General features: G+C 52.5%; 2 protein-coding genes across 3 annotated transcripts; one reads left to right on the top strand and one right to left on the bottom strand.

Moving 5' to 3' along the window:
- The first annotated feature begins 1,855 nt into the window (after nucleotides 1–1,855).
- Nucleotides 1,856–9,799, top strand: SYCE1 (synaptonemal complex central element protein 1). The gene is made up of 13 exons (XM_070431793.1): nucleotides 1,856–1,924; nucleotides 4,915–4,977; nucleotides 5,596–5,655; nucleotides 5,998–6,072; nucleotides 6,724–6,771; nucleotides 6,991–7,045; nucleotides 7,720–7,809; nucleotides 8,060–8,123; nucleotides 8,817–8,883; nucleotides 8,958–9,081; nucleotides 9,148–9,258; nucleotides 9,409–9,496; nucleotides 9,716–9,799. The coding sequence occupies exons 2-13, from the start codon at nucleotides 4,950–4,952 to the stop codon at nucleotides 9,791–9,793; spliced, it is 888 nt and encodes a 295-aa protein (XP_070287894.1). The 5' UTR covers nucleotides 1,856–1,924; nucleotides 4,915–4,949; the 3' UTR covers nucleotides 9,794–9,799.
- Nucleotides 9,800–10,822: 1,023 nt separating this feature from the next.
- CYP2E1 (cytochrome P450 family 2 subfamily E member 1) lies at nucleotides 10,823–21,577 on the bottom strand. Of its 2 annotated transcripts, none has more exons than XM_070431791.1 (9): nucleotides 21,385–21,577; nucleotides 20,313–20,472; nucleotides 18,436–18,585; nucleotides 17,980–18,140; nucleotides 17,359–17,535; nucleotides 16,022–16,163; nucleotides 12,653–12,840; nucleotides 11,832–11,973; nucleotides 10,823–11,155 (listed from the first exon to the last, which is right to left on the bottom strand). In XM_070431791.1, the coding sequence occupies exons 1-9, from the start codon at nucleotides 21,559–21,561 to the stop codon at nucleotides 10,965–10,967; spliced, it is 1,488 nt and encodes a 495-aa protein (XP_070287892.1). In that variant the 5' UTR covers nucleotides 21,562–21,577; the 3' UTR covers nucleotides 10,823–10,964. The 2 variants fall into 2 exon arrangements, with proteins under 2 accessions (XP_070287892.1, XP_070287893.1); XM_070431792.1 differs by having other exon boundaries at nucleotides 16,022–16,160.
- Between the last annotated feature and the right edge of the window lie 1,717 nt (nucleotides 21,578–23,294).

The raw sequence follows: 23,294 nt of genomic DNA, 5'->3' as shown, positions 1-23,294 counted from the left end.
TGTCATACACTCACCCCAGCTGGTGTCTGGGGTAGGACTTGGGCAGGCAGCTGGGGAAGGGGACAGGGAGGGAGGGAGGAGGTGCCCTGGCCCTTCACAGGAGCACAACCAGCACCAGAGGCCTATAACAGGGGCTTCCCCACTTCTACACCCTGCCTGCTCTCCAGCCGTTTAAAATCTGTTCTTCAGTCCAGAACACAGGTCTCCTTCTGCCCACGTGACCTTCCTCTGAGGCCTCACCTGACAAGAGCTTCCTAGGGGCTCAGAATGGAGTCTAGGGGGACAGGTACAGAACTGACTTCTGGCCCCATCACTTACTGGCTGTGCGACTTCAGGCAAATAAATGTAAACTCAGTCTCCTCACCTCTCAGGGTGGCTGCAAGGATTCAGCGAAGTGTGTCAGCTCCTGCCCAACATGTGATCCGCACCCACTCTCCCGCCCTCCTCCCTTCTTAGTCTTTCCTACCCTCTGTGCGGGATAAACCAAGAGTATAGCAACTAGCCCCCTTTTAGCAGAACGAGCTCTTCTATTCATGTCCAAAGAGCCAAAGTCCCCCTAGGTACCAGCTCCTACACCTGTGCTGGCTTTACCTTCAGGACATTAACCGCGGCCTCTCTCTGGTCTTCACACCCCTGTCCTCTCCAAACCCATGGTCCCTGCCTCTGTTCAGGCCAGCACCGCCTCTCACCGGTGTGCTCACTGCGCCTCTCTCGTCCAGTCCTACCGCCACACCGTGACCAGATTGACCTTTTAAAATTAGGGGCCTAATCCTGTTGTTTCCCAAGTGTAAGAACTACCAACCGGGTCCCCCCGCCCCGCCCCCAGCCCCCAGCCTAGAGAAGAAAGGTCCCATGATCCCCACAGTGCTGAGACTCTATCAGGCTCATTGGCGCTCCTGGCCTCATTTCCTACCATGCCACCCCAGCTCAGTCACTGGGAACCCCCCCTGTCAGCATTCACCTCTCTGGTTGGAAGATGGGGGAGGGCTTTAACACAGAGGCCAGCGCTGAGACTGCTCCTTCTGGTTGGCCTGTCCCAGAACAGACTTTGTATACAGTGAACAGGCTGGAAACTATCCCGCACTGACTGCACCCAGGCCCACCGCCCGGGGATGGCCCCGCAGCCATGCCTCTCCCCAGAAACGAGAATTCCGCGCCTCCACCTGCACCACCCCAGGTGACCACCTGCCGCAGCGTGGGGTAGGACACCTCATCCCCTATGGGCCGGGTATTCCCGCACCTCCTGCCCTCCCAGCAGACCCCGAGACGGCTCACGCCCTCAGCCCCACCTTCGGCTGCTCTCTGTCCACAGGTAGCAGGGCCAGCCGTGGGATCAAGCTAGGAGGAAGGAGGGTCATGCTCCACCCTCGCACTCTCCCCTGCATCCTACCTAGACGTGCAGCCAAGGCTAGTCCCGTGGAGCTGACACCGTCTGCCTCGCTCCAGATGCCTGAGCGAGGTGTCTGTGGTGACACGGTAAAGCTCTGGTGTGTGCAGCGAGGAGCGTCTCAGAGATGGGGCTCTAGCTCCGTTCCGAATGGACTGCACAGGAGCACGTGCTGCAGAGCCAGCGATGTCCAGAGGGGCGCACGCCCGGGAGGCCTCTGCACATGCGCAGTTCAGATTCCTCAGACTGGCCAATCGGCAGCCCCGAAGTCTGCACGCCGGCCCTCCCCTCTTCTACCCTTAAGGACTTTCACTGGCGTTTGCCCAGAGCCGTTATCCTGCAGTCGCTCTCCGGGAAGGTGGTGTGAAGCGCAATGCGCAGGCGTGCTACGGAAGCCCCGCCCCTCGCGGGTGCCGTCCAATCCCAGCGGAGGCGCCAACCAGGCGCCCACGAGCTGAGAGGAAATGGCTGGGCGGCCGGGGCCTTCGAGGTCTGAGTCTTCGGGGACCAGGACGGACCAGGCTGGGAAGACAGAAGGTAGTGCGGGGGGTGCGGGCCTCCGTCGGGGACGCGCGGGAGCGCAGGTGGCTTCCCCTCCGTATCCGCAGGCCGGGCCGCCGCGGCCTAGCATCTGCGGGAAAAGCTTATAATCTGCGCGGGGTGCACAGAGGGCGTCTGGCCGGTGGCTGCGGAGAAGGGGTTTGGATTCTGAGGGGAACACACAAGTGAGGGCACATTTTAAATCTTATTGTTTGACTTTCTGCGGGGACGGTGTAGGCACTCCGTGGGCACATTTCTTAACCGTCGTTCAAGGGTCCGATGTTAATGTCGGGCACGAGGGGTCCCTGCAGGGCGAGTGCCCTTGACCTCCGACGACCCCGCAGGGTGTGCTGGGTAACGAAGCGGGGTGTCTGCAGCTCAGCCGCACACCTGGGGCGCCCGGGAAAGGGCGTGCAGGGGCTGTGGCTTCTGTTTCTACCACTTTTAAGTAAATGTGGAATTGTTTTAAAATAGAAGGTCAAAAACAGGGGACTCATACTACACAGGCTGTTTTGTGAGATAGTCGTTGGCTCATTGGACAGCGATTTGCTGCTGCCCCATTCCACCCTTCCTAGGACAAGGCCCGGAAAGAACGATGGCTCGGCCTGCGGACTCAAGGTCCCGGTTCCATTCCGGTCAGGGCACAAGCCTGGGTTTCGGGCCCGATCCCCAGTAGGGAGCGTGCAGGAGGCAGCTGATCCATGATTCTCTCTCATCGTTGATGTTTCTATCTCTCTCTCCCTCTTCCTTCCTCTCTGAAATCAATAAAAATATATATTTTTTAAAAAGTCATTTTGGGGTTACGGGGAAATTTATTAACTTAGTATAACTATACGCAGAAATTTGTTAACTTAATATAACTATACACAGAAGTGTATGTGAACAGTAAACACTCTTTCCCGTCCTTCGAGCCAGAGGTTATGTGGACGCAGTGGACGCAGTAGACGCGTATTTGGGGACCTACGGCTGCACAGAGCCCTGTCGTGGGGATGAAGCCCAAGTTCTCCATGGGTTTCCCACTTTGACATCAACAGACACTGCTTCAGTGTCATCTCGAGTGCCCTTTTGAATAGTTTTCTGAGTTGAATAGTTATCTGAGTATATCTGATGGGTAAATTCCTAGAAGTGGGATTGTCTTCAACATGTTGCTGCAGCCTCACGGTTGCCAGAGGTCGCGTTGGTCTCCAGTGTGTCCGTGGGTGTGAGGGCCTGCGGCCCACGGCAGCCCAAACGCGCGCTGTCACACTTCCTCATCTTCACCCACCTCCGGGGCACAAGGCGTGGTTTTCATCTCTTTCGTTATGATTTGAGGGTGTGCCTCTTTCCAAATGTTTCTTGGCCATTTGTGTAATTTTTGGTTAACCATTCTTTTCGCCACTCTCATGCAGAAATGGTTGTTTAGCTTCTCTGTATTGATTGATTAGTTGGTTGGTTGATTTTCAAAATTTTTATTATGAAAAAACTTAAACATATACAAAGGTGGAGAACAAAGTATAATTACCCTACGAGCCCGTCTTTCAGCTTTAACAATGATCAGCTTTGGGCAGTCCGGTTTGCTCTTTTCTCCTCACCCCTCCACTGTTTCATTTCACAGCATTCCAGGCATCAAAGCACATAACCCATAGATATGGCCACGTACATCTCTAAACGTTCTCTAAAGGATAAGTACTCTTTTCAGAAAGCTCACCACAATGCCATTGTGACCTCTGAAATTGTAAGAGATACGATAATTCTTTTGTTTCAACAACTTATCTGGTCAATTTTCAAATTTCCCTGATTGTGTCATCAATATTTTTTAAAGTGCATTTGTTTAAATTGAGATCTAAATGCAGTTTGTTTACTGAAATTGGTTAACATGTCTCTTTAATCCCTTTTAGTCTGTAAGGGTCTTCCTTTCTCCCTTTTCCCTAAAATTTTTTTTTTTTTAATATATTTTATTGATTTTTTTTACAGAGAGGAAGGGAGAGAGATAGAGAGTTAGAAACATCGATGAGAGAGAAACATCGATCAGCTGCCTCCTGCACATCTCCCACTGGGGATGTGCCTGCAACCCAGGTACATGCCCTTGACCGGAATCGAACCCGGGACCTTTCAGTCCGCAAGCCGACGCTCTATCCACTGAGCCAAACCGGTTTCGGCCCTAAAATTTATTTGTTAAAGAAGCTGGGTTGCTTTTCCTGTGGAGCTTCCCAATCAGAATGTTGCTCATTTCATACTCATGAGCCATTTAACATGTTCCCCTGTCCCTGTGTTTCCTCTGACTTGATATTTAAATTGAGAGGCTTAGTAAGTATGTGTCATTTTTGGTCAAGAATCCTACCTTGTATTTTTACCTGAGTGTCTCATGATGTCCGGTTATCTTTATTGTATGTTAATGCCATTAGTAATAATTACCTAGATCTACTACTTTATTAGGGAGTGAAAAACACAAGTGCCTATATTGGTTATAACAAGTCAACATGAAAAACTTTACTGGGAGGTTCAGAATAACAATTGATTGTATACAGGGAAGCTCTTTGTATTTACACATGCTTAAATGAGGCATTTTATTACGTGTTCTTCCTGTTCCCTGTGGGGTTTTAAAAGTGAGATCTCTAGCACTTTTAGTTGATGATGGTGTCTGCCAGTTGCAGTGATTTCTGACTCCTTGTTTCAGTTTCTTATATCCCTCCTTTCGTCCCTTTCACTATTACATCACGAGCGTGGACCCCGCCTTGAACAGTAGCAGCAGTGAGAGTGCATCCCTTCCTGCACCCTGAGTTTTAGTAAAGGGAGACCTGCGCTGTCATTTACCTGTTAGTGCAAGCTGCTCACGAAGGGGCTCCATTTATCTCTCGTACAGTGTCCGCCTCAAGACAAGGAGCCGGGGCACCTCTCTGACTGGAGGTCTGCCCTCAGCCCATCTCAGTCCCAGCCAAGGTTGTCAGATCCTTCCTCTCCTACAGCCTCTCCTACAGGATCTGAAATGTTCTGTTTTGTCTCCACAGGGCAGGCCAAGTCCTCACAGAAAATTGAAAACTTGATGGAGATGGTGAAGAAGTTGCAGAAAGGTCATATGTCTCCGTTATAACTGAGGCTCAAACAGAAGTGGATTCAACTACAGGCCCCACCGTTCACAACCTTTGGAAATCAGTTCATTCACTCTTACTTCTAAAACTTAATTCTTGAAAATAAAAGTATAAGGGGATAGCAGGCAAAACATTTTCCCAAAACCCAGTTGCAACCCCCTTGCTGACCACCCACCCACTTGACTCACTGCCTAAAAGGGATTAAAGTTAGACCCAGGTTTTCACCTTCACCTCCCTTCCCTCCACCTCACCTCTGCTCCTCTCTGCTTGCTCACCAGGCTCCTCCCAGCCATGTTGCCATCTCAGGGCAGACCTCTGCACTGACGGCCTCCCATTCCCACCCCAGGAGTGCAGGGCCTGCCCCCTCACTTGATTTGGGGCCTTCAAGAGGCCTTCCCATATCTGAAGAAGCATGTCCCACTCTTTCAGTCTTTGGTCCCTAGCCCCTCTATTTCTCTTGACTGCAGTTACCACAGCCTGAGTCAGTATCTTGGTTTATCTCTTCCTCGTCTCCCCTACCTTGAATGTGAGCCCCTGGAGGGCCCCCATGTGCCTCTGCCTGCCCTGTCATCTTTACTCAAACGCCTTTCCTCCCTGCAGCGGGAAGCCTAGAGCCCAGGGTTGAGGTCCTGATTAACCGGATTAATGAGGTCCAACAAGGTGAGCTCAGGAATTTTAGCTTGTCAGCCAGGAGGGCCCGGTGCAAAATGAAAACGCAGGACCCCTTGTTCAGAAATTACTAAGTATTTCACAACAGCAACTGCAGAGCATTAAACCAAGCACGGGTCCATCCAAATGCAGCTGTTCTAGTCCTGGGTCTATTATCCTGGCCCTGCTGCAGACAGAGCCCAACAGGAAGGCCTCTGGAAGCCTCATTTTTCTGCTCAATAAAATCTGGGCCCCTCTGGGTTTGCTCGAAGACAAATGTGAAATGTCACTGTTTGCAAGGAATGGTGTAGCTGGAGGCTGCCCTGATAGTGTCTGTCCTGCTCTTTGGCACAGCAAAAAAGAAAGCCAGTGAGGAGCTGGGAGAGGCCCGGACTGTCTGGGAGACCCTGCAGAAGGAGCTGGACTCACGTAAGTGTGCCAAGGTTCACTCAGAGGTCCCCAATGTCATGCCTCCCTGAACCCAGTATTCCAGGCACTGAGCATGTGTACTGTGGCCAAGGGCCCCTGCCCGCTCTCCAGCCTCAGGTCCTAGCCTACCAAACTCCCCCTTGCCTACTGTGGGTAGGAGTATTCCCCAAACACCCTCCAAGCAGACTTCCACCTCACGGCCTTTGCTAGGCTGTTCCCCCCAGATAATATCGGTTCCCATTGCTTCACATCATCATTCAGCTCTAGCTCAGATTTCCATTCTCAAAGAGACGCTCCCCAGTCATCCCAGCCAAAGACAGCACCCTGCACCACCTGATTACATGCCCTTCCTGCTTGACGTGTTTCCTCACAGTCTTGGCCCATTTCAGATGATGTGTTTCCTTTTTCTCTTCCCTCCACATAAACACCCTGCATTCCACAGGGTCCTCCCGTCAGTCACCCTGTGTCACATCAGAGCATTTGGTGCTCACAGGGAGTGTGGGCACAGAGGGGAGGGGGTTTGCCTTGGGCCCACATTTGCTTTTCGGAGGAGTGCTGTACCAAACTGCCCGTGTCCCTGAGGGTATACAGGGGTTGGTCCTTGACACCGGAATGTGCCTTGATACCTGAACCTGTTACTGTGTTTTCCAGTGAGTGGAGAGAAAGTGCGCCTGAAAGAGATCTTGAGTAAAAAGCAAGGTAACGACAGCTACACTGCCCCAGGCCTCTGCCTTTGCGCCCTGCGGAAGCTTGCTCCCTGCAGGGCACCTGAGCCTTTGAATGAGCTGGCATCCCTCCTGTGGCTTCCACCCAATTTGTAGCAAATGACAGTCCCACCACGTGTCCACGAGACTCCACATGATGTAACGCTGTTACCTCTCCACAAACCTGATGCCTTGATGGTTCCTTTCCCTGCAGAGACCCTGAGGATCCTCCGGCTCCATTGCCAGGAAAAGGAAAGTGAGGCACAAAGGTAAGCGCTCTACCTGGGCCTCTGCCCTGCCCTTCATTCTGGTAAAGAAAGTGAGGGGAATGTCGCGGATCACAGCTCTCCTGTCAAATGGAAAGGCCCAGCTCTTGCAGTAGGCAGGCATGTTGTGGGTGTTCTCACTCACTGGGGATAATCATTTTTTTGCTAGAATACCAATTCAGTTCTTCTGGCTGGTTTTTCTTCTAAGCCTTTTAGTCTTTCCACCGGCTCCATGGTTGTCTGTTCACTCACCTGCCTATCTGTCCCTTCAACCGTCTGTCTACTCAGCCTCTCATCAATCATCCATTATTCTTCATCCACCTGACTATTTGTGTATCCGTCTCTCCACCTCCTGAACACTTAGCTCATTTTGTGACCAGAGGCACCAAGTCCTGGCATCCTCAGATTGGGAAATTCAGATGAGATGAATGTGTGTGTGCTTCTGCACTTGGCCATGTCCCTGTTGATCTCCCTAATCCTCACCAAGATATTTCCAGGGGGCATGTGTTCATGTCCCGCCCCCCCCCCCCCCCCACACACACACACAAGTTATAGAGAAGGACTCTACCTAGAGGCCTAGGACAGACCTCAGGAGAAGGAAGCAGAAGCCCCACCCCAGCCCTTTCCTGGGGAGACATTCGGAGAACATGATGGAGGGCTGTCTTGCCTCTTTCCAGGAAGCAAGCCCTGCTAGAGGAGTGCAAGGAGCGAATCTGTGCCCTCAACTTCCAGATTGAGGAAGAGAAGAGCAAACAGAGGCAGTTGAGGTAAAGCTCAGTGCCTGAGGCCTTGGGGGGCTGGAATGGGTTATAGATGGGGGTGATATCAGGGATGGGGCTTAAAAGAGGAACTGGCCAGGCTAAGGCCCAGAGGGTCAAGGTGGTGACGTTTCCCCAGAAGAGCAAAGAGTATGGGCAAGCCCCCCTCCCCAGGACTGTACATGGAGACCCTTGGCCTGGGCCAGGATGTGGGGCGTCTCAACCCAGGACCCCTCATCCAATTGTGGTTGGCCCCCAGATTGGATTTCGAGGAACAGTTGGAGGAACTGATGAGCCAGCACAAGGACCTCTGGGAATTCCACGTGAGTCACTCAAAGCCATTCCTCCCATTTCCCCCATCTTCCTTGGCAGAACCAGGCCCCAAATTCAGTCATCCTCCCAGCTTCATTCCTCTCACCTGCCACACCCAGTGCCTGAGCAAGCTGTGACGGCCATACCTCAAAATCCCCTCCCGTCAGAGCCTCATCACCACCCTCACTGCCACCCAGTTTCATCCTCTTCGCTGGTCCTGCCCACCCATCCCTGCTGCCTTCTCAGGGCCCTTCAGTGGTCAGGAGGAATCCTGATGAACTAAGGAGGAGGGGTCATCCATCAAGGAGACCCATAGATATATTTGGGGACATCACAAGTAGGGGGTGGGGGTCAGTGTTTGCTACCAAGGGATCCCAGCCTCCAAACCAGAAACTAGGCAGAGAGAATGAACGTCAGGATGGAAGGGCTCAATGAGGGGGCCACGCAGAGGAATGAGGAAGAGCAACAGGGCTGGCTGGTCCCCGATTCTCCAGAGGACAACCTCCTGAGCCTCTCAGCACAGCACCATTCCAGGCAGAGGCAGTAGCCAGTGCAGAGGCCCTGGGGCTGGACCGTGCCTGGCATGTCTGCAGGGCCAGGGTGGTAGGAAGTGAGGCCTGCTGAGTGAAGACTAGATGCAAGTAGGCTTCTCGGAGGCGAAGGGGGGAAGTAGGAGATAAGCATGGGCCTTTCTACCCCCTCAGAGTCCCGAGCAGCTGGCCCAGGAGATTGGCGCCCTGGACAGCAGCAATGAGCAATTGCTCAAGGAAGGTGAGACTGGGGGGGCCCTGCTCTGCCCTGCCCTGCTCTGCCCTGGCCTGCCCATCTGTCCCTTCCTGCTGCAGAGAAGCTGGTAGAAGCAAAGCTGGAGGATGTGAAGAATCGTCTGTGCTCCCAGTTTGGTACCAAGGGCTGCTCTGCCATCACCGAGGGGCTCTTCCTGCGCAGCAAGGAGGCGGCAGCTGCAGTGTAAGCCAGGGACAGGGTGGGGAGGGCAGAGGGAGGGAGCCACAGCACTGATGGCCCCCCCCTCAGGCATCTGTTTGAGGAGGAGACCAGAAAGGCCCAGGAGCTCCTGGAGGACACTGCCCAGCGCCACGAGCAGCTGCAGGGGGAGTGCCAGCAGCTGCAGCAGAGGAGGCAGAGGTGGGCATGGAGCCCCTCTCCCTGTCTGTAAGGGGAGGCTGCTCGGGGAGTCTCCTGCCTCTGTCCCCTGCTCTCTCCCGCTCTCTTTTCCCTCTCCTCCTCTCCCCCTCCCCTCCCCCTCCCCCTCCTTATTCATCCCTTTATGTCCAGGTTGAAGGAGGAACTGGAAAAGCTCGGAGTGCAAGTCACTGCTCAAGCCCAGAGCAAACAAGAGGATGGGGCCAGCCCAGAAGAAGCTGTGAGCCCTGGAATCATGAAAGGAACTGGGGGGGGGGAGGCAAGGAGGGGGTTCAGGGGGTCCTCAGAGGATGATCTTCCCACAGGGGCACAGCCAAGGCAAAGTCTAGACTCTAGAAGAGGCTGTCAGTGCTGAGGGGGGGGGGGGGGGCAGGCCCCAGGGAGGGTGTGGGTACACAGATTTGGGGAGACTTCCATCTCAGACCCTGACCTCCCACAGGCCAATCCAAAGCCCCTCGGAGTCAGCGAAGAGAAAGACCCAGAGCTGCCCACTGAGCAGGGCCTGATACCCTCCTAGGCGAGGAGGTCTCCCCTGCCCTTTTGCTTATGCCTGGGCTTCAGGAAATAAAGGCACTATTTCTGTACACCTGCCTCAGCTGTGTCCATGCTGGGGGGTTGGGGAAGGGGAGGAGAGGCCTCTGGGATTGGGTGAAGCTTTGGCCGCACTCGGCCTCTTGGCCTCAGAGGGCACTCAATCAATGGTTCCCTCGCCTCCCAGTCTCTGGTCTGCTCACCTCCAGGACCCACTGCTCTGGGTCCCCAGGCAGAGGGATGCAGGCCTGAGACCTCTCACGATAGGTCTAGGGTCCTGAGAACCCACCCTGTGGTGGTTTCTTCCATTCCGTAGCCAGGTTTGGATGACACAGCATCCCCGAAATCCCAACAGTGAGGACCAGGGTGCTGGAGACCTCAGCCAGTCAGTGACATGCCCACACTCACCACTGACTGGCTGAGAAAAAGAAATGCAATTGGAGGCTGAGTGTAATTTGTGCTCCCATGGGCACAAAATGTATCACCGAGACCCTGTTATAAGAATATAATGTTAGAAACCCTCAGTGTGCTGGGAGACCCTCAGGACTATGTGTGCCTCTGAGGCCTGTTTCAAATCCACCAAAATGCACCAACCCGGTTAAAGGCAGTGTTGTCTGTGCTCCAGGTCAAAATACAGCTAATTAAGTACAGAGAGATTCCTTGTCTTGAAAGGCTCCCATGCCCAGTGAATGGGGGTGGAGAGAGACCCACACAGGCCCCAGACTGAACAGCACTGTTTCCATGGAAAAGGAAGAACAGGTCTCAGTGGGAATTCTCCCGTCAGCAGGAGAGTTGAGGCATCCAACCTGAAACCGAGACTCGGTTTGAACAACAGGTCCAATGGCATCCTTATCCTAATCCCAGAACTTGTGACTATGTTGCCTTACCCAGCAAAGGGGCCTCTGAATATGTGGTGAGGGTCTTGGGATGGGGAGACTGTTCTGGGCCATCTGGGAGGATCCCTACAAGAGGGAGGCAGGACGGTCCGTCAGAGACTGGAAGATGGTACCACTGCTGGCTTTGAAGCATGACCTGTTTATTGAGGACGGTGTGTGCACGGTGTCCAGAGGCCCTGCATCCCTAGTTGCTTCCCCTTCACTCGCACAGCTGAGAGCGGCTTCCTCACGCCCCTTTACCATCTTCAGAGCACCCGGGCCTCACGCTTGTGAGCGGGGAAGGAGACAGAGTTTGTAATCGGGCGGGATGCTGGCAAACCCATTCACGATGGGGGTGAGGTCAATGTCCTTGGGGTCGACGAGAGACTTCAAGTTAAAGTGCTGAAGAATGGTGGTGAAGAACAAAAACAGCTCCATGCGAGCCAGGCCTTCTCCGACACATACCCGCTTCCCTGCAGTGACAACAGTATACATGAGACAGGCGGGCGGAGGCGGGATGGGCCCCTCTCTGCCCGTTGAAAGGAAGCACAGAATGTATTTCAGGGTAAGAGTATCAGTAACATATTCAGGGACCAGCCTTCACACACCTCAACCACCAGGACGCAGCCGCCTAAACCCATGGGAGGTTGGAGAATGGTCTCTGCCCACCCCATGCTCACCCATGTCCCACAGGCAAGAAGCCAATGCTATACCATCAGGTATTACAGTTACCGAGCTGGTTATAGGACCTTCCCTCACACCAACAGCTGAGAGACCCAGGCCCAGAGGTGACAGCCCAAGAAAGGCTGAGGGTCCCATGATGGCCCAGGTAACCAAACGTTACATTCTGTTTAGTAGCAGATAGAGAATTAGGTAATGTCATTTTTGAAAGATTTTTTTTACTACGTTCTATTAAAGAGTTTTAGTCCTGAATGAAGTGAAATATCTACTGTTCAGAAAGATAATCCATCCACAACACCTCATTCCCAGGACTTCTGGTGAGAAGATGTCATTAACTTCTCTGAACAGGGAGGCACACATTTGGGTCACATTGTGAATAAGGACGTGATGCAGGTCTGAGATGATGGCAGGTTACCCCGGGAATTCGGGACAAATCCTGGGAGGGTGCTACGGTTGAACTCTTCTTACCTGCAGAAAATGCCTTGAAATAGTCACTGTACTTGAACTTTCCTTTTTCATCCAGAAAATGCTCTGGCTTAAACTTGTCTGGGTCAGGGAATTCTTGTTTGTCAAACAAGAGGGAGTCCAGTGTCGGAATTAGGACTGTGCCCTAGAAGAACAAAAGCTTTCTCAGTCAAGTTAGCAACGCATGGGCTTCCATCTGGAGGCCCCCAGTGAAGAAGGAGGTTTTGCATTTTACCTGTGCAAGAGGGAAAGTGTTCAGTGGGGGACTAGATAGGAAGAACTCAGGTGTCAGGTCTAAATAGCAGTGGGAGCGCTAACCTTTTCACTGGAGTAAAGGGCTGGTTGTTCTGTTTGTTTTCTGGTGTTAGAATATCCCACCAACAGCCCTGGCCAGTTTGTTTGGCTCAGTGGATAGAGCGTGGGCTCACAGACTGAAGTGTCCCAGGTTCAAGTCAGGTCAAGGGCATGTACCTTTGCTGCAGATTCCAGTCACTTGCAGGAGGCAACTAATCGATGTGTCTCTCTCACATTGATGTTTCTCTCTCTCCCTTTCACTCTCTCTAAAATTCAATGGAAAAATATCCTCAGGTGATACCACCAACCCCAGGGACTATCTCAGGAGCCCATTTTCCATATTTCCCCGATCTCTGTGGTCACCAGGTCCATGTGAGGACAGCTAGGGAAGGGGCACCCTGCAGCCAGGGGTGCCTGAGCCACATCTGCCAGAAGGAGTTGTCCTTGGGCCCTCCATCCTCTCCCCGGGCAGGATAGTGGCTGAGCTGGTAGGATAGCACGAGGGGTGTGCAGTCCAGCTCACATCTGACCTTGGGGATGACGTAGCCTCTGAACACTGTGTCCTGGGTTGCTTCATGATTCAGGTTGGAGGGCAGGAGATTGGTGAACCGCTGAATCTCATGCACCACGGCGTCCATGTAGGGCATCTCTAGCTTGTCCTTGATGGAAGGGATTCGGTTTGGCCCAATCACCCTGTCAATTTCTTCATGAAGTTTCTCTGCCAAGATATGAATGGAAAGGTGTAAAGGACTGACTCTAGGCTGGCTCAACAGCCAGCCAGCCAGCCATCTAGGGAGCCCTCCAGGCCAAGAGTGCTTCAGGCTGCCAGGAGCCGGGGATTGTTGGACAACCCCTCCACCAATGTCAGCGAGAGCTAGGCTCGTCAGCTTCTAGTCTACAGCATGTTTTGGCATCCACTCTTTTTTTAGTTATTACTGAGGTAACATTGGTTTGTAGCATTATATATACAAATTTCAGGTGTACAATGTTAAAATTCAACATCTGTATGTACTATATTGTGCTCATCACCATCCAATTAACCCCTAACCCAGGGGATATTAACACCTTATCATGTATGTGACTTGCCAATATCTTTTCCCATTCTGTAGGTTGCCTTTCATTTTGTACTATGCAGGAGCTTTTTAGTTTGATGTTCTATTTATTTTCACTTTTGTTTCCCTTCCCTTTGGAGTTAAATCCATAAAAACATCCCTAAGACTGATATCAAAGAGCTTAGTACATGCTTTCTTCTTCATATGTTATGGCTTCAGGTCTTAGGCTCAGATCTTCAATCCATTTTGACTTAACTTTTGTGTATGGTGTAATGTAGTGGTCTAGTTTCATTCTTTTGCATGTGGCTATACACTTTTCCTAACACTACTTAACTATACAGATCTCGTCCTTTTCCATCTCCTCTTTTATGTTTTTTGTTGCCACAAACTATCCCATTTTATGCTGTGAGCTTGTTACCAAATTGAAATAGCTATAGTTATTTTTAATGTGTTTCCCCCTTTAACCGTCATGCTGTAATTTAGTGTTAAACACCCCACTCTGAAATAGCTTTGCAATTTTCTGATTCTGTCTGTCTCTTCTCACCTTACTTGAAGTTGTGTGTAGTTTCATCTCAGGGAGAAGAGCTCTTTACATTTCTTATAATGCAGGTCTAGTGGTGGTGAGCTCCTCAGCTTTTGTTGGTCCGGGAAGGCCTTTATCTCCTTCATATCTGAAGAATACCTGTGCTGGATAGAATCTTCCTGGCTGGCAGTGTTTATTTTTCAGTATTTTGAATATGTAATTTTACTCACTTCTGTCCTGTGGAGTTCTGCTGAGATATCTGCAGATAGCCTAATGGGGGTACCTTTGTAGGTTACTATCTCCCCTCCCTCCCCCAGTTGCCTTTAAAATTCTATGTCATTAACTTTTGGCAGTTTTAATATAATGTTTTGGAGAAGTGCTTTTTGTGTTGAGGTAACTAGTTGTTTAATAGCTTCCTGTACTTGTATGCCCAGCTCCTTCGTCAGGTTTGGGAAGTTCTCAGCTATTGTTTCTTTAAATAAGTTCTCTGTTCCCTTTTCACTCTCTTCTTATCTGGGATACCAAGTATCTGATGTTCCTTTTTTTTTTTTTTTTTTTTTTTTTTAGTGAGTCAGATAGTTTCTTCATTTTTAAAATCTTAAGTCTCTCTCCTTTTTCACGTGATCATTTCTAGATTTCTGTCTTCTCTCCCCTGTGGTCTGCTCTATTTCCAGGGCTTTCTGACGAGTCTTCACCTCATGTATTGAGTTCGTTGGCTCCAGGATATCTGTTTGGTTCTTTTGTAGAGTTTCAGTCTCTTGGGTAACGTGTGTTTCTGTTCATTAACTTTACTTGGGAGCATATTAAATGGTCCTTCTGAGTTTTCTCAAAGCTTGCTGTTTCTTCATGCCAGCTATTTTGAATTTGCTATCAATTCGGTTACAATCTTCTGTGACTTTAAGTTTGACTTCTGGAGAATTCTCATTCTCATGGTGTCTGATGAGTGGTTCCTCTGCCAGTGCATTTGGAGTAGCAAACAGTTTTCTTATTTAGGTAAAGCGTTGTTTACTTTAATGCCAAGATTCAACAGGTGGGTGATTAGAGACCTTATTCTTTCTTCCAGTAGGTGGCGCCACAGCACACGTTTTTGGTTTCTCTTATCTGAGTTGCTTCAGGTTTGAGAGGTGGCACTTCCCCCTCCACTGCCTCTGCCAGAGGTGCAGCCCTTGCTGTTCTTAATGCCGCTAAAGTTGCTGACGCCTTGCTGCTGATGGCGTCATTGTGGTAATGGGCATCGATGCCAAGGTCACGAACCTCTCTGCTACCAGCAGGGTTGTCAGGTTTGAAGGCGCCACCACAGTCACCGGCAGGGGCTGAGGCCCTGGGCTCCGCCTTGGCAAAGGGGCTGGGGTTGCAGGCCTGACCTCCACTACCACTTAGTTCCTTGTTAGCGTCCATTCTCTCATCTGATCAGGACGAGCCCAGCTCTTGTCTTTATGTCAGAAATAGAGACTAACAAAGTGGACTTAGAAATCTCTATTGGGAGAGGAATCTGTGTGTTAATGACTTCTAAGAAGTCTGACAGTGAGTGGCAGAATGAAGACAGACATGCATGTCTACTGCTTGGAGAAGTCCTTGGAAGCAGGGGTCTGAAGTCCCCGTTTTTCTCGGCAGAGGTAGCGGCAACCTTTGGCAAGTTGCTTGGCCTCTCTGGGTCTGAGGTCTCCTGTGGGCCTTCACAATATGTAGCATGAACTGCAAAATTACACCCAGTATGGTACCGGAAGAAACATGTAACACACGTAAACAATGCAGATCGTACGCTGATACTTAGTAAATGCTAAACACACAAAGTCATGCCCGTGTAGGTGCTCCACACTGTGGGAGCCATGTCTTCTCCAGCACCCGGAGTCGCACCTACAAGGAGTGAAGGGATTCCAGGGCAGCGGGCAGCCTTGGGCAGCTCCTCCCTAGGGCTTCTTTCTTCTGATCCGCATTCCTCCCCGCCCCTGCCTGGCCCTCCCTCCCTGCTCTGCCCAGAAGGCCAGGTCTTCCTCAGGGCGGGTAGGCAATGCAGACATTATTTTCAGGGTCATAAACAGGTCCTACTATGGAGCAGAATGCAGACGGCATCGACTTTTCCCAACCTGGTGCTGCCTCTCCTTTCCTGTGATCTGGTTGTCAGTGGGTAAGGAAGGATGGGTGTTCAAGAGTGCCAGGTGGCTGTCATGCACAAGGACATGTCCCCTCAAAGAACGTGTCTGATGTCCTGCAAGGGTTAACAAGCAGCGCCACTTGCAGACTGAAAGCTGACGCATTAGGCGGCTGACCGCCCAGGTCAGACAGACACAGGGCCCTGGGCTCCTTGCTTGCCCTTTACATACCTTCCACCTCTGGGTGTTTCATGAGCACCAGGAGCCCGTATTTCAGAGTGGCGCTCGTGGTCACTGTCCCTGCAAAGAATAGGTCGGCCACGGTCGCGGCAATGTTGTCCAAGTTGTACCCTGGCTCTGCTTTGTATTTCTCCTGTGGATGTCAGGGATAGACAGGTAAAGGGACGCCTTCAGGCGAATGAGAAAGAGACCCTTGCGCCCCTGAGCAGCACAGAAGTCACAGTCCTGCCAGCTCCCAGGGAGGAAGGGGCGGGTGTGCACACGGCCAGCCAGAAAGGTGAGGGGCAGGGCTCCTGGCCCAGGCCATGGGGCTCTGTGCTTTTTATAGCACCGAGGGCTTTCCCGGGGCGAGGACCAGCGATGTAGCTGATCCTGTGGCATGACCTCCTTCCGCCCAGGGCTGAGCTGTGGGGCCTCTGCTACGACCCAGCGCCTTTGGGTCCCAGGAGGCAGGGGAGCCAAACACCTGGAAAGGCAGTGAGAGGGGTCCAATCGATGGAGGAGATTCTCAGATAACCTGGGGCCATTATCCAGGGAAGTCACGCGCTGGTCTAGAACTGCAGTGACTTCGAAGGACAGAGGTGAAGTGTGACCTATGAGGGTTGGGGGTCCTAAGAAGCTGTCAGGTAGATAGATGCTGGCCAGGCCTGGAGCCCCCTGAAGTCATGCACAATTGGGAGTTCACATGCTGACCAGGAAGGCTGAGGGCCTCTCCCCAGAGGAGACACGGTTATGATAAGCAGGTGTGGCTCCGTTGGTTGGGCCTTGTCCTATGCACCGGAAGGTTGCTGGTTCAATTCCCAGTTAGGGCCTGTGCCTAGGTTTTGGACTTGATTCCCTATGGGGGGCATGCAGGAGGCAGCAGATCGATGTTTCGCTATTACATCCATGTTTCTCTCTCTCTCTCTCTCTCTCTTTCTCTCTCTCTCTCTCTCTCTCTCCCTTCCTCCCTCCCTCTCTTTTCCTCCCTCTCTCTCTAAAAATCAATTTAAAAAAAAAAAAAAAGGAAGCATGGTCTGGAGGGAGCTGATGGGAGGAGTCTCAAAGTGTGTTCCACAGCCCCTGACAGCTTCCCCAAATAAGACCACAGGGGAGTGTTGTGTGGTGTGGAAGGCAGCCAGGTAGGCTGGCTGTGTGGGAGCAGCGTATGTGGCCACACCGAAGCCAGTGCATTTATGTAAAACCAAAAGCATCAGAATGTACCCAGTGTGGGCAGTCTGGGCACCAGCAGTGCAGGTTATAATATAAATCTGACATCCTCCCCCCCCACCCCCAACCAACCATCTGGGAACACCAAGCACAGCTCCCCGGGGCCTGGTGGAGGGTACCTTCTCCATCTCCATGAGCAGGCAGTCAGTGAAGTCCCGGGGGCAGCTGGGGGCCAGCGACTGCTGGTGCTCCTTCAGTCTGGCTAAAGCATAGTCTTTTAGTTCAGACACGTTTTTCATTACTTTTCTATGGCTTCCGGGCAGGCAGTTTAGAAAGCTTGGAAAACTATTATGAAGCTAGAACAATAAAGAGAAAGGAGAGAAATTCTATATATATATATTCCCCCCCCCCCCCCTTCGCCCCATGCAACACCATTTTGTGTACTGGACTCATTTTCTCCAAACCTAAACGTGCGGCTGCTACCATTGTATTGTGTGATATCTGGGCCCACGGTATTATTTGGGCACCCCTCTGTCAGGCAGTGCTCCTTCTGTGGGGGATGCGAACACAGCGCATGTGCCCAGCGGGAACTAATTTGAAAGAGTGAAACGGTGAGTGTCCGCAAAGGCAGCGCTGGGCCCACGGACGCCTCCGGAAGGAACACTCAGGACGGGAGTCCTGGCTTTCGCAGGCCTGTCCGTACAACCCAACCCGAGCTTCCCCCTCCTTTTCCTAATGGAATCGATGTAACTGAAGATGAGTGCTGACTAAGGAGTGAAAAAGGAAGGCAGGGGCCTCACCAGCAGCCAGGGAGTGCTGATCAGGTACAAGTTCTCGTTAAACAAGGTCTGCAGCCTCAGACTGGTCCTGTCCTCGTAGTCGAAGCGCTTGTGGAAGAGGATGTCGGCAATGACATTGCAGGGCGCGGAGCCCACCACAAAGGTGGGGTCGAAGGGCTGACCTGGAAAACCTCGACTGTGAGAGGGAGGCCGCCTGGCCGTCTCCTGCGAGGAGCCGCCCTAAAAACAGGGCAATTCTCGGAAGATAGGGATGCTAGGACCTATTCCGGTTTCTTACTTCTCAGTGATTCGGGTGAGACAGTCACACACGTGACCGCCACTGCTGCTCCCCCTGTGATGCAGAGGACCCCGCCAGTCAGAGGATGAAGGTGGCCTTGTGCGCCCAGCTGCTGCAGGGCTGTCCCGTGACCCCGTGACCCCGTGACCCCGGGCCCTGGCCAAGGCGGCCATACGCACCGTTGGTCTTCCGGAGGGCGTCCAGCAGGAAGGGGATCTCCCTCTGGATGCGGGCCTCGTTGCCCTCCTTCCCCATCCCGAAGTCCCGCAGGATGGTCAGGGCGGACCGCCGGGTTTCCTTCCAGGTCGGGCCATTATTGAAAGTAATTCCTGCGGAAGAGGGACAGCGAGGAGTTCCTGCCGACGCCCAGACCGGGCGCCAGGGGGCGGCGGAGGACGCGCGGGCTCCCCTGCCCGCCCGACCCGGTCGCACCTGTGTCAAGTGTCCAGTGGGGATTAATTTTTAAAAACACATACATTTTTAATTGATTTCAGAGAGAAGGGAGAGGGAGAGAAAGAAACATCAATGATGAGAATCAGTGATCGGCTGCCTCCTGCACGCCCCCTACCGGCGATCGAGCCCGCAACCCGGCATGTGCCGGGAAGGGGACTAGAACCGGGACCTCCTGGTTCCTGGGTCGATGCTCAACCCCTGAGCCGGGCTGGCTGGGTAGGGACTAACTTTAAAGAGTGAAATGTAAGCGTCAGGAGGTTAGCAAGGGCACCCCTGGACCCATGTCTGTGCACCCCCGCAACTCACTATGCCTTTCCTTTTCCGCGAGGGACATTCCCCGCGCCACCGCCTTCCTGCCCGGGGCGGAATCCCTGCGAAGCCGCTGTTTTCGTTGATTGTCACCCTCACTCCACCAGCACCTCCCCTCGCAACGCTGTGGCTTCACAGTGTCCTCCCTAAGCGCGGGCCACAGAGCCACAGGCTCCGCGCGCACGTGGGGACGACTCCAGCGCGGCCCTGCCCTGGGACGGCGGGGTGCGGGGAGGCGGGGTGCGGGGAGGCGGGTTCGGGGAGGTGGGGGGCACCGGAGCCTGGCCGGGCAGCACCGGGCGCCCGTGTGGAGGCCCCGCGCCAAGTTGAACGCACAGATGAGTGCGAGGTGGGGGTCCCGGGTTCGGCTAAGCTGGTCTGCGCTTCGGTTCTCGTGGGACTTTGCGCAGCCGGGACGCGGGGCAGAGGCGGGGCTGCGGGGGGCGGGGTGGAGTCCGGGGAGACTCGTCGTCCAAACTCGGGTTTCCACGGGATCAGCCCGCCGGGAACCAGCGAGGGATGGGAGGGACCAGAGCAGCGCCGGCCCTCCCGGGAGGGGCGGTCGGAGGCCAGAGCCCTGGGCGGTGCCTCCCCGAGGACCTTGAAGCCCCGCGGGAGAGCAGCCCAGAGAGAGCTCGGGAGACCACAGCAGGGAGCAGCGGATGATTTAAAATGTTACGGGGGACGGGGGACGGAGGGAGGACGGGGGGATAAAATAATAAAATAAAATAATAAATTAAAATAACAAAACAAAATAAAATTAATTAATTAAAATAACAAAACAAAATAAAATAATAAAATAACAAAATAAAATGATAAAATAAGTTAAATAATATAATAATAAATAAAATAATAAAATAAAATAGCTCAGCTGGCGTGGCTCAGTGGTTGAGCGTCAACTTATGAACCAGGAGGTCACCGTTTAGGGCACAGGCCTGGGCTCCACCCCCAGTAGGGGGCGTGCAAAAGGCCGTGGAGATGGATGAGTCTCTCTCATCATTGATGTTTCTCTCTCTCTCCCTCTCCCTTCCTCTCTGAAATCAATAAAACATACATGTTAAAGTAAAATAAAATAAAAGTCTATCCTGCTGTCAGGGTGCTGCAGGCCCTGGTCACAGCCGCCTTCGTGAAGATGCCCGCTGTGTGACAACTGAGTGAATGGACCAACCGTCCCCTGGATGGACTGGCATCTCTTGACCTTTCTGACTTTACTGTTTCTTGTTACTGTGGCTTCAGCCCCCGCCAGGCCCCCAGCACCCGCCCGGGGCATCGTGAGAAGAGCAGCGGGAGGTACCTTGGTGCTTGTGGGCCCGGTACACGTGGTATTCTCCTCGGCCCGAAAACTCGTTCTTGTGCTGGAGCAGGACCTCCCTGACTGCCTGGTAGCCGTGCAGGACCACGACGCGGTTGGAGCCCAGGTACAGAGTGAACACCGGCCCAAAGCGCTCTGCCAGCTGCGAGACCCGCAGGCGGGGAGTGAGGGACGGGAGCGCTGTGCTTCCAACTGACCCCCCAAAGTCGTGGCTATGGACCATGAGGACCCAGAGGGACCTGGGGAGAGCCTGTCTACGTCCAGCCTGATGTGGCTTTCTTCCTCGGGAAGTCTGGTTCCTGTACACCTGCCCACTGAGCCATCCCCACCTGGCCGTGGCGGATTCCCTTCCCCGGGGGTCTGCTGCTCCTGTCCCTCCCCTGAGGCCACTTTGCCCACAGCTGCCCTGTCACCTTCACAGTTTGCTGTGTCCGGTCAAGGCCACGGGCCCCAGGGCACTGCAGCGGGACCCAGAGCCCGCACCATCTTGACCCCTGGGAGCCCACCCCCCCGTGGAGCGTAAAGCACCAGCAACACCTCTCTTAGTGAAAACATTTTCCAAGCCCGCCCTGTGCCGTGTGGCATTCTTTTACTAACTCATTTAGTAGGTTTTTCAACTCGTTTAGTTTTCAGATCTGTTAGCGCATCCACTGTTCACCAAAACCATGAGAGGAGGTCCCAGGCTGGTCGGGCAAGCAATTCACTTTTCGCTCTGTCTTTGGCATCTACAAAGAACTCCAAGTCGACACCAGCCCTTGTGCACCTGGTGTGAATGCATGACACCAGGTATGGTGGTGGCCTCGCCACGCCAGCCAATGACGGAGGCAGTGAGCACTCGGCTCAGGCAGGGGCCTCCAGGGCACCCACGGCTGATCCCCCTTCGAGTGCTCCATGCCCAAGTTCTACCATCAGCTAAATATTTTGAATATTGCTCTTGGACACTACTGTTAATTCAGTTAATTCGGAACAATTTGTCTGACAATGAGTTGAATGCACATGTATTACATCTAATGCCCAAATTCTCCTCCCCCCAAGTCAACAATATTTCTCTTACCCTGGTGAAGGATTTTGGTATATTCTTGAGTTCCAACTGAAGAACATTCCCAATAATGGGCAGTGGGAAAGGGCCTGGGGGCAACTTCCTGCTGCTGTACATCTGCTTCCAGAGGAAGGCGCACAGCAGGGCTGTCACCCACACCAGCAGGGCGACCGTGATACCCAGGGCAGTCATGGCACCTGCCGTGGTCTCTGCCGAGCTCCGGGGCGCTTCTGTGGAAAGGCAAAGCTTTTATACCTCACCCTCGAGAAGGAGAGGGACTGGACAGCCAATGCCACCTTCCTTCTCCTCTGGCCCAAGATATTAGTTTATCATTAGCTGCTGTTGGCCAGCCTTTCAGAGGCTGGTTTCTGTAGTGATGGCCTCCGAGAAGCCCCATCCAGGCTCTGTCGACACTGGTTGCTGGCACTTGCACCAATTCCAGTGTTGACTTAAGACCGTCCAAACCGCGCGGCGGTGTGGGTCCGTGGTTGAGCCATGACCAATGAACCAGCAGGTCGTGTTTTGATTCTGGTCAAAGCACGTGCCTGGGTTGTGGGCGTGATCCCCCAGTAGGCGGTGTGTGGGCGGCAGTCAACTAAGGATTCTCATCAATGCTGTTTCTATCCCTTTCCCCCTCTCCCCTCCTCTCTCTGAAATCAATAAAATCATTTTTAAAAAAAGAATGTCCAAATTGTCCTCGCCAGTGTTTTTCAGTGGTTAGAGCGTCGGCCTGAGGGTTCAATTCCCGGTCAAGGGCATGTACCTGGGTTGCAGGTTCATTCCCAGGCCCCTGGGGGCGTGTGCAGGAGGCAACTAATCTACGGGTCTCTCTCTCTCTCTTTCTCTCTCTCTCTCCCCCCCCCACCCCCTCTCTTCCACTCTCTCTAAAAATCAATGGAAAAAATATCCTTGGGTGAGGATTCACAAAAACAAAAACACCATCACCACCCCAACAAAAAGAACGTCCAAACCTGTAGAGAATTTTTATAAAATGTATTTGAGCCAAACAGAGGATAAGCCCGGAAGCAAGATCTCAACAGACTGAGAAGAATGCTTTCACGAATGAGACTGCAGCTTCTTTCGTGCATTTGGAATGAAGGAGGCAACAGATGGAAGATTAAATTCAGGTGGGGGATTACAAGATCGCTAACAAAATCACGTGCTCCTCTGAGACCCTGAAAGGAGGATCTCTGGCATTTCCAAGGCTTCAGGGTGCACAGAAACGGTGGGAAAGTTGCTTAAAGCAAAAGAGTCTCAGAGGGCCCGGCCAGCGCAGCTCAGTGGTTGAACGTCGATCTATGAACCAGGTTCGATTACAAGAGGTTACAGTTTGATTCCCCGTCAGGACAAATTCCCTGGTCAGGACACATGCCTGGGTTGAGGGCTCAGTTCCCAGGGCCGAGGGGGGGGGGGGGGGGGGGGGAGATGGCATGCAGGAGGCAGCCAATCAATGATCCTCTTTCATCATCAATGTTTCTATCTCCCTTTCCCTTCCTCTCTGAAATCAATAAAAAAAAAATTTTTTAAAAAGAGTTTCAGAGGGAAGGCAGGGGTGGGTGAGTGGGGAAAGATTAACCAGTGGTTCTCAACCTTCCTAATGCTGACCCTTTAATACAGTTCCTCATGTTGTGGTGACCCCCCAACCATAACATTATTTTCATTGCTACTTCATAACTGTAATGTTGCTACTGTTATGAATCGTAATGTAAATATCTGATATGCAGGAAGAATTTTCTTTTTTTTTTTAAATATATTTTATTGATTTTTTACAGAGAGGAAGGGAGAGGGAGAGGGATAGAGAGTTAGAAACATCGATGAGAGAGAAACATCGATTCAGCTGCCTCTTGCATGCCCCCCACTGGGAATGTGCCCGCAACCCAGGTACATGCCCTTGACCGGAATCAAACCTGGGACCCTTCAGTCCG

Source organism: Myotis yumanensis, unplaced genomic scaffold (genome assembly GCF_028538775.1).
Source record: "Myotis yumanensis isolate MYYU_CA2020_CCGP unplaced genomic scaffold, mMyoYum1.0.hap1 SCAF_13, whole genome shotgun sequence".
Classification (NCBI taxonomy): domain Eukaryota; kingdom Metazoa; phylum Chordata; class Mammalia; order Chiroptera; family Vespertilionidae; genus Myotis; species Myotis yumanensis.
The sequence above is the reverse complement of the archived record's forward strand: the minus strand, read 5'-3'. Positions and strand labels throughout refer to the sequence as shown.

Excerpts from the sequence above, each read along its gene's own strand:
- SYCE1 (XM_070431793.1), top strand. The coding sequence starts at position 4,950 with ATGGAGATGGTGAAGAAGTTGCAGAAAG. Across the intron at positions 5,656-5,997 it reads GATTAATGAGGTCCAACAAG|CAAAAAAGAAAGCCAGTGAG; the intron begins GTGAGCTCAGGA and ends TCTTTGGCACAG. Across the intron at positions 9,259-9,408 it reads CTGCAGCAGAGGAGGCAGAG|GTTGAAGGAGGAACTGGAAA; the intron begins GTGGGCATGGAG and ends CTTTATGTCCAG.
- CYP2E1 (XM_070431791.1), bottom strand. The coding sequence starts at position 21,561 with ATGACTGCCCTGGGTATCACGGTCGCCCTGCTGGTGTGGGTGACAGCC. Across the intron at positions 17,536-17,979 it reads TCAGCACTCCCTGGCTGCTG|CTTCATAATAGTTTTCCAAG; the intron begins GTGAGGCCCCTG and ends TTATTGTTCTAG. Across the intron at positions 12,841-16,021 it reads GAAACACCCAGAGGTGGAAG|AGAAACTTCATGAAGAAATT; the intron begins GTATGTAAAGGG and ends ATATCTTGGCAG.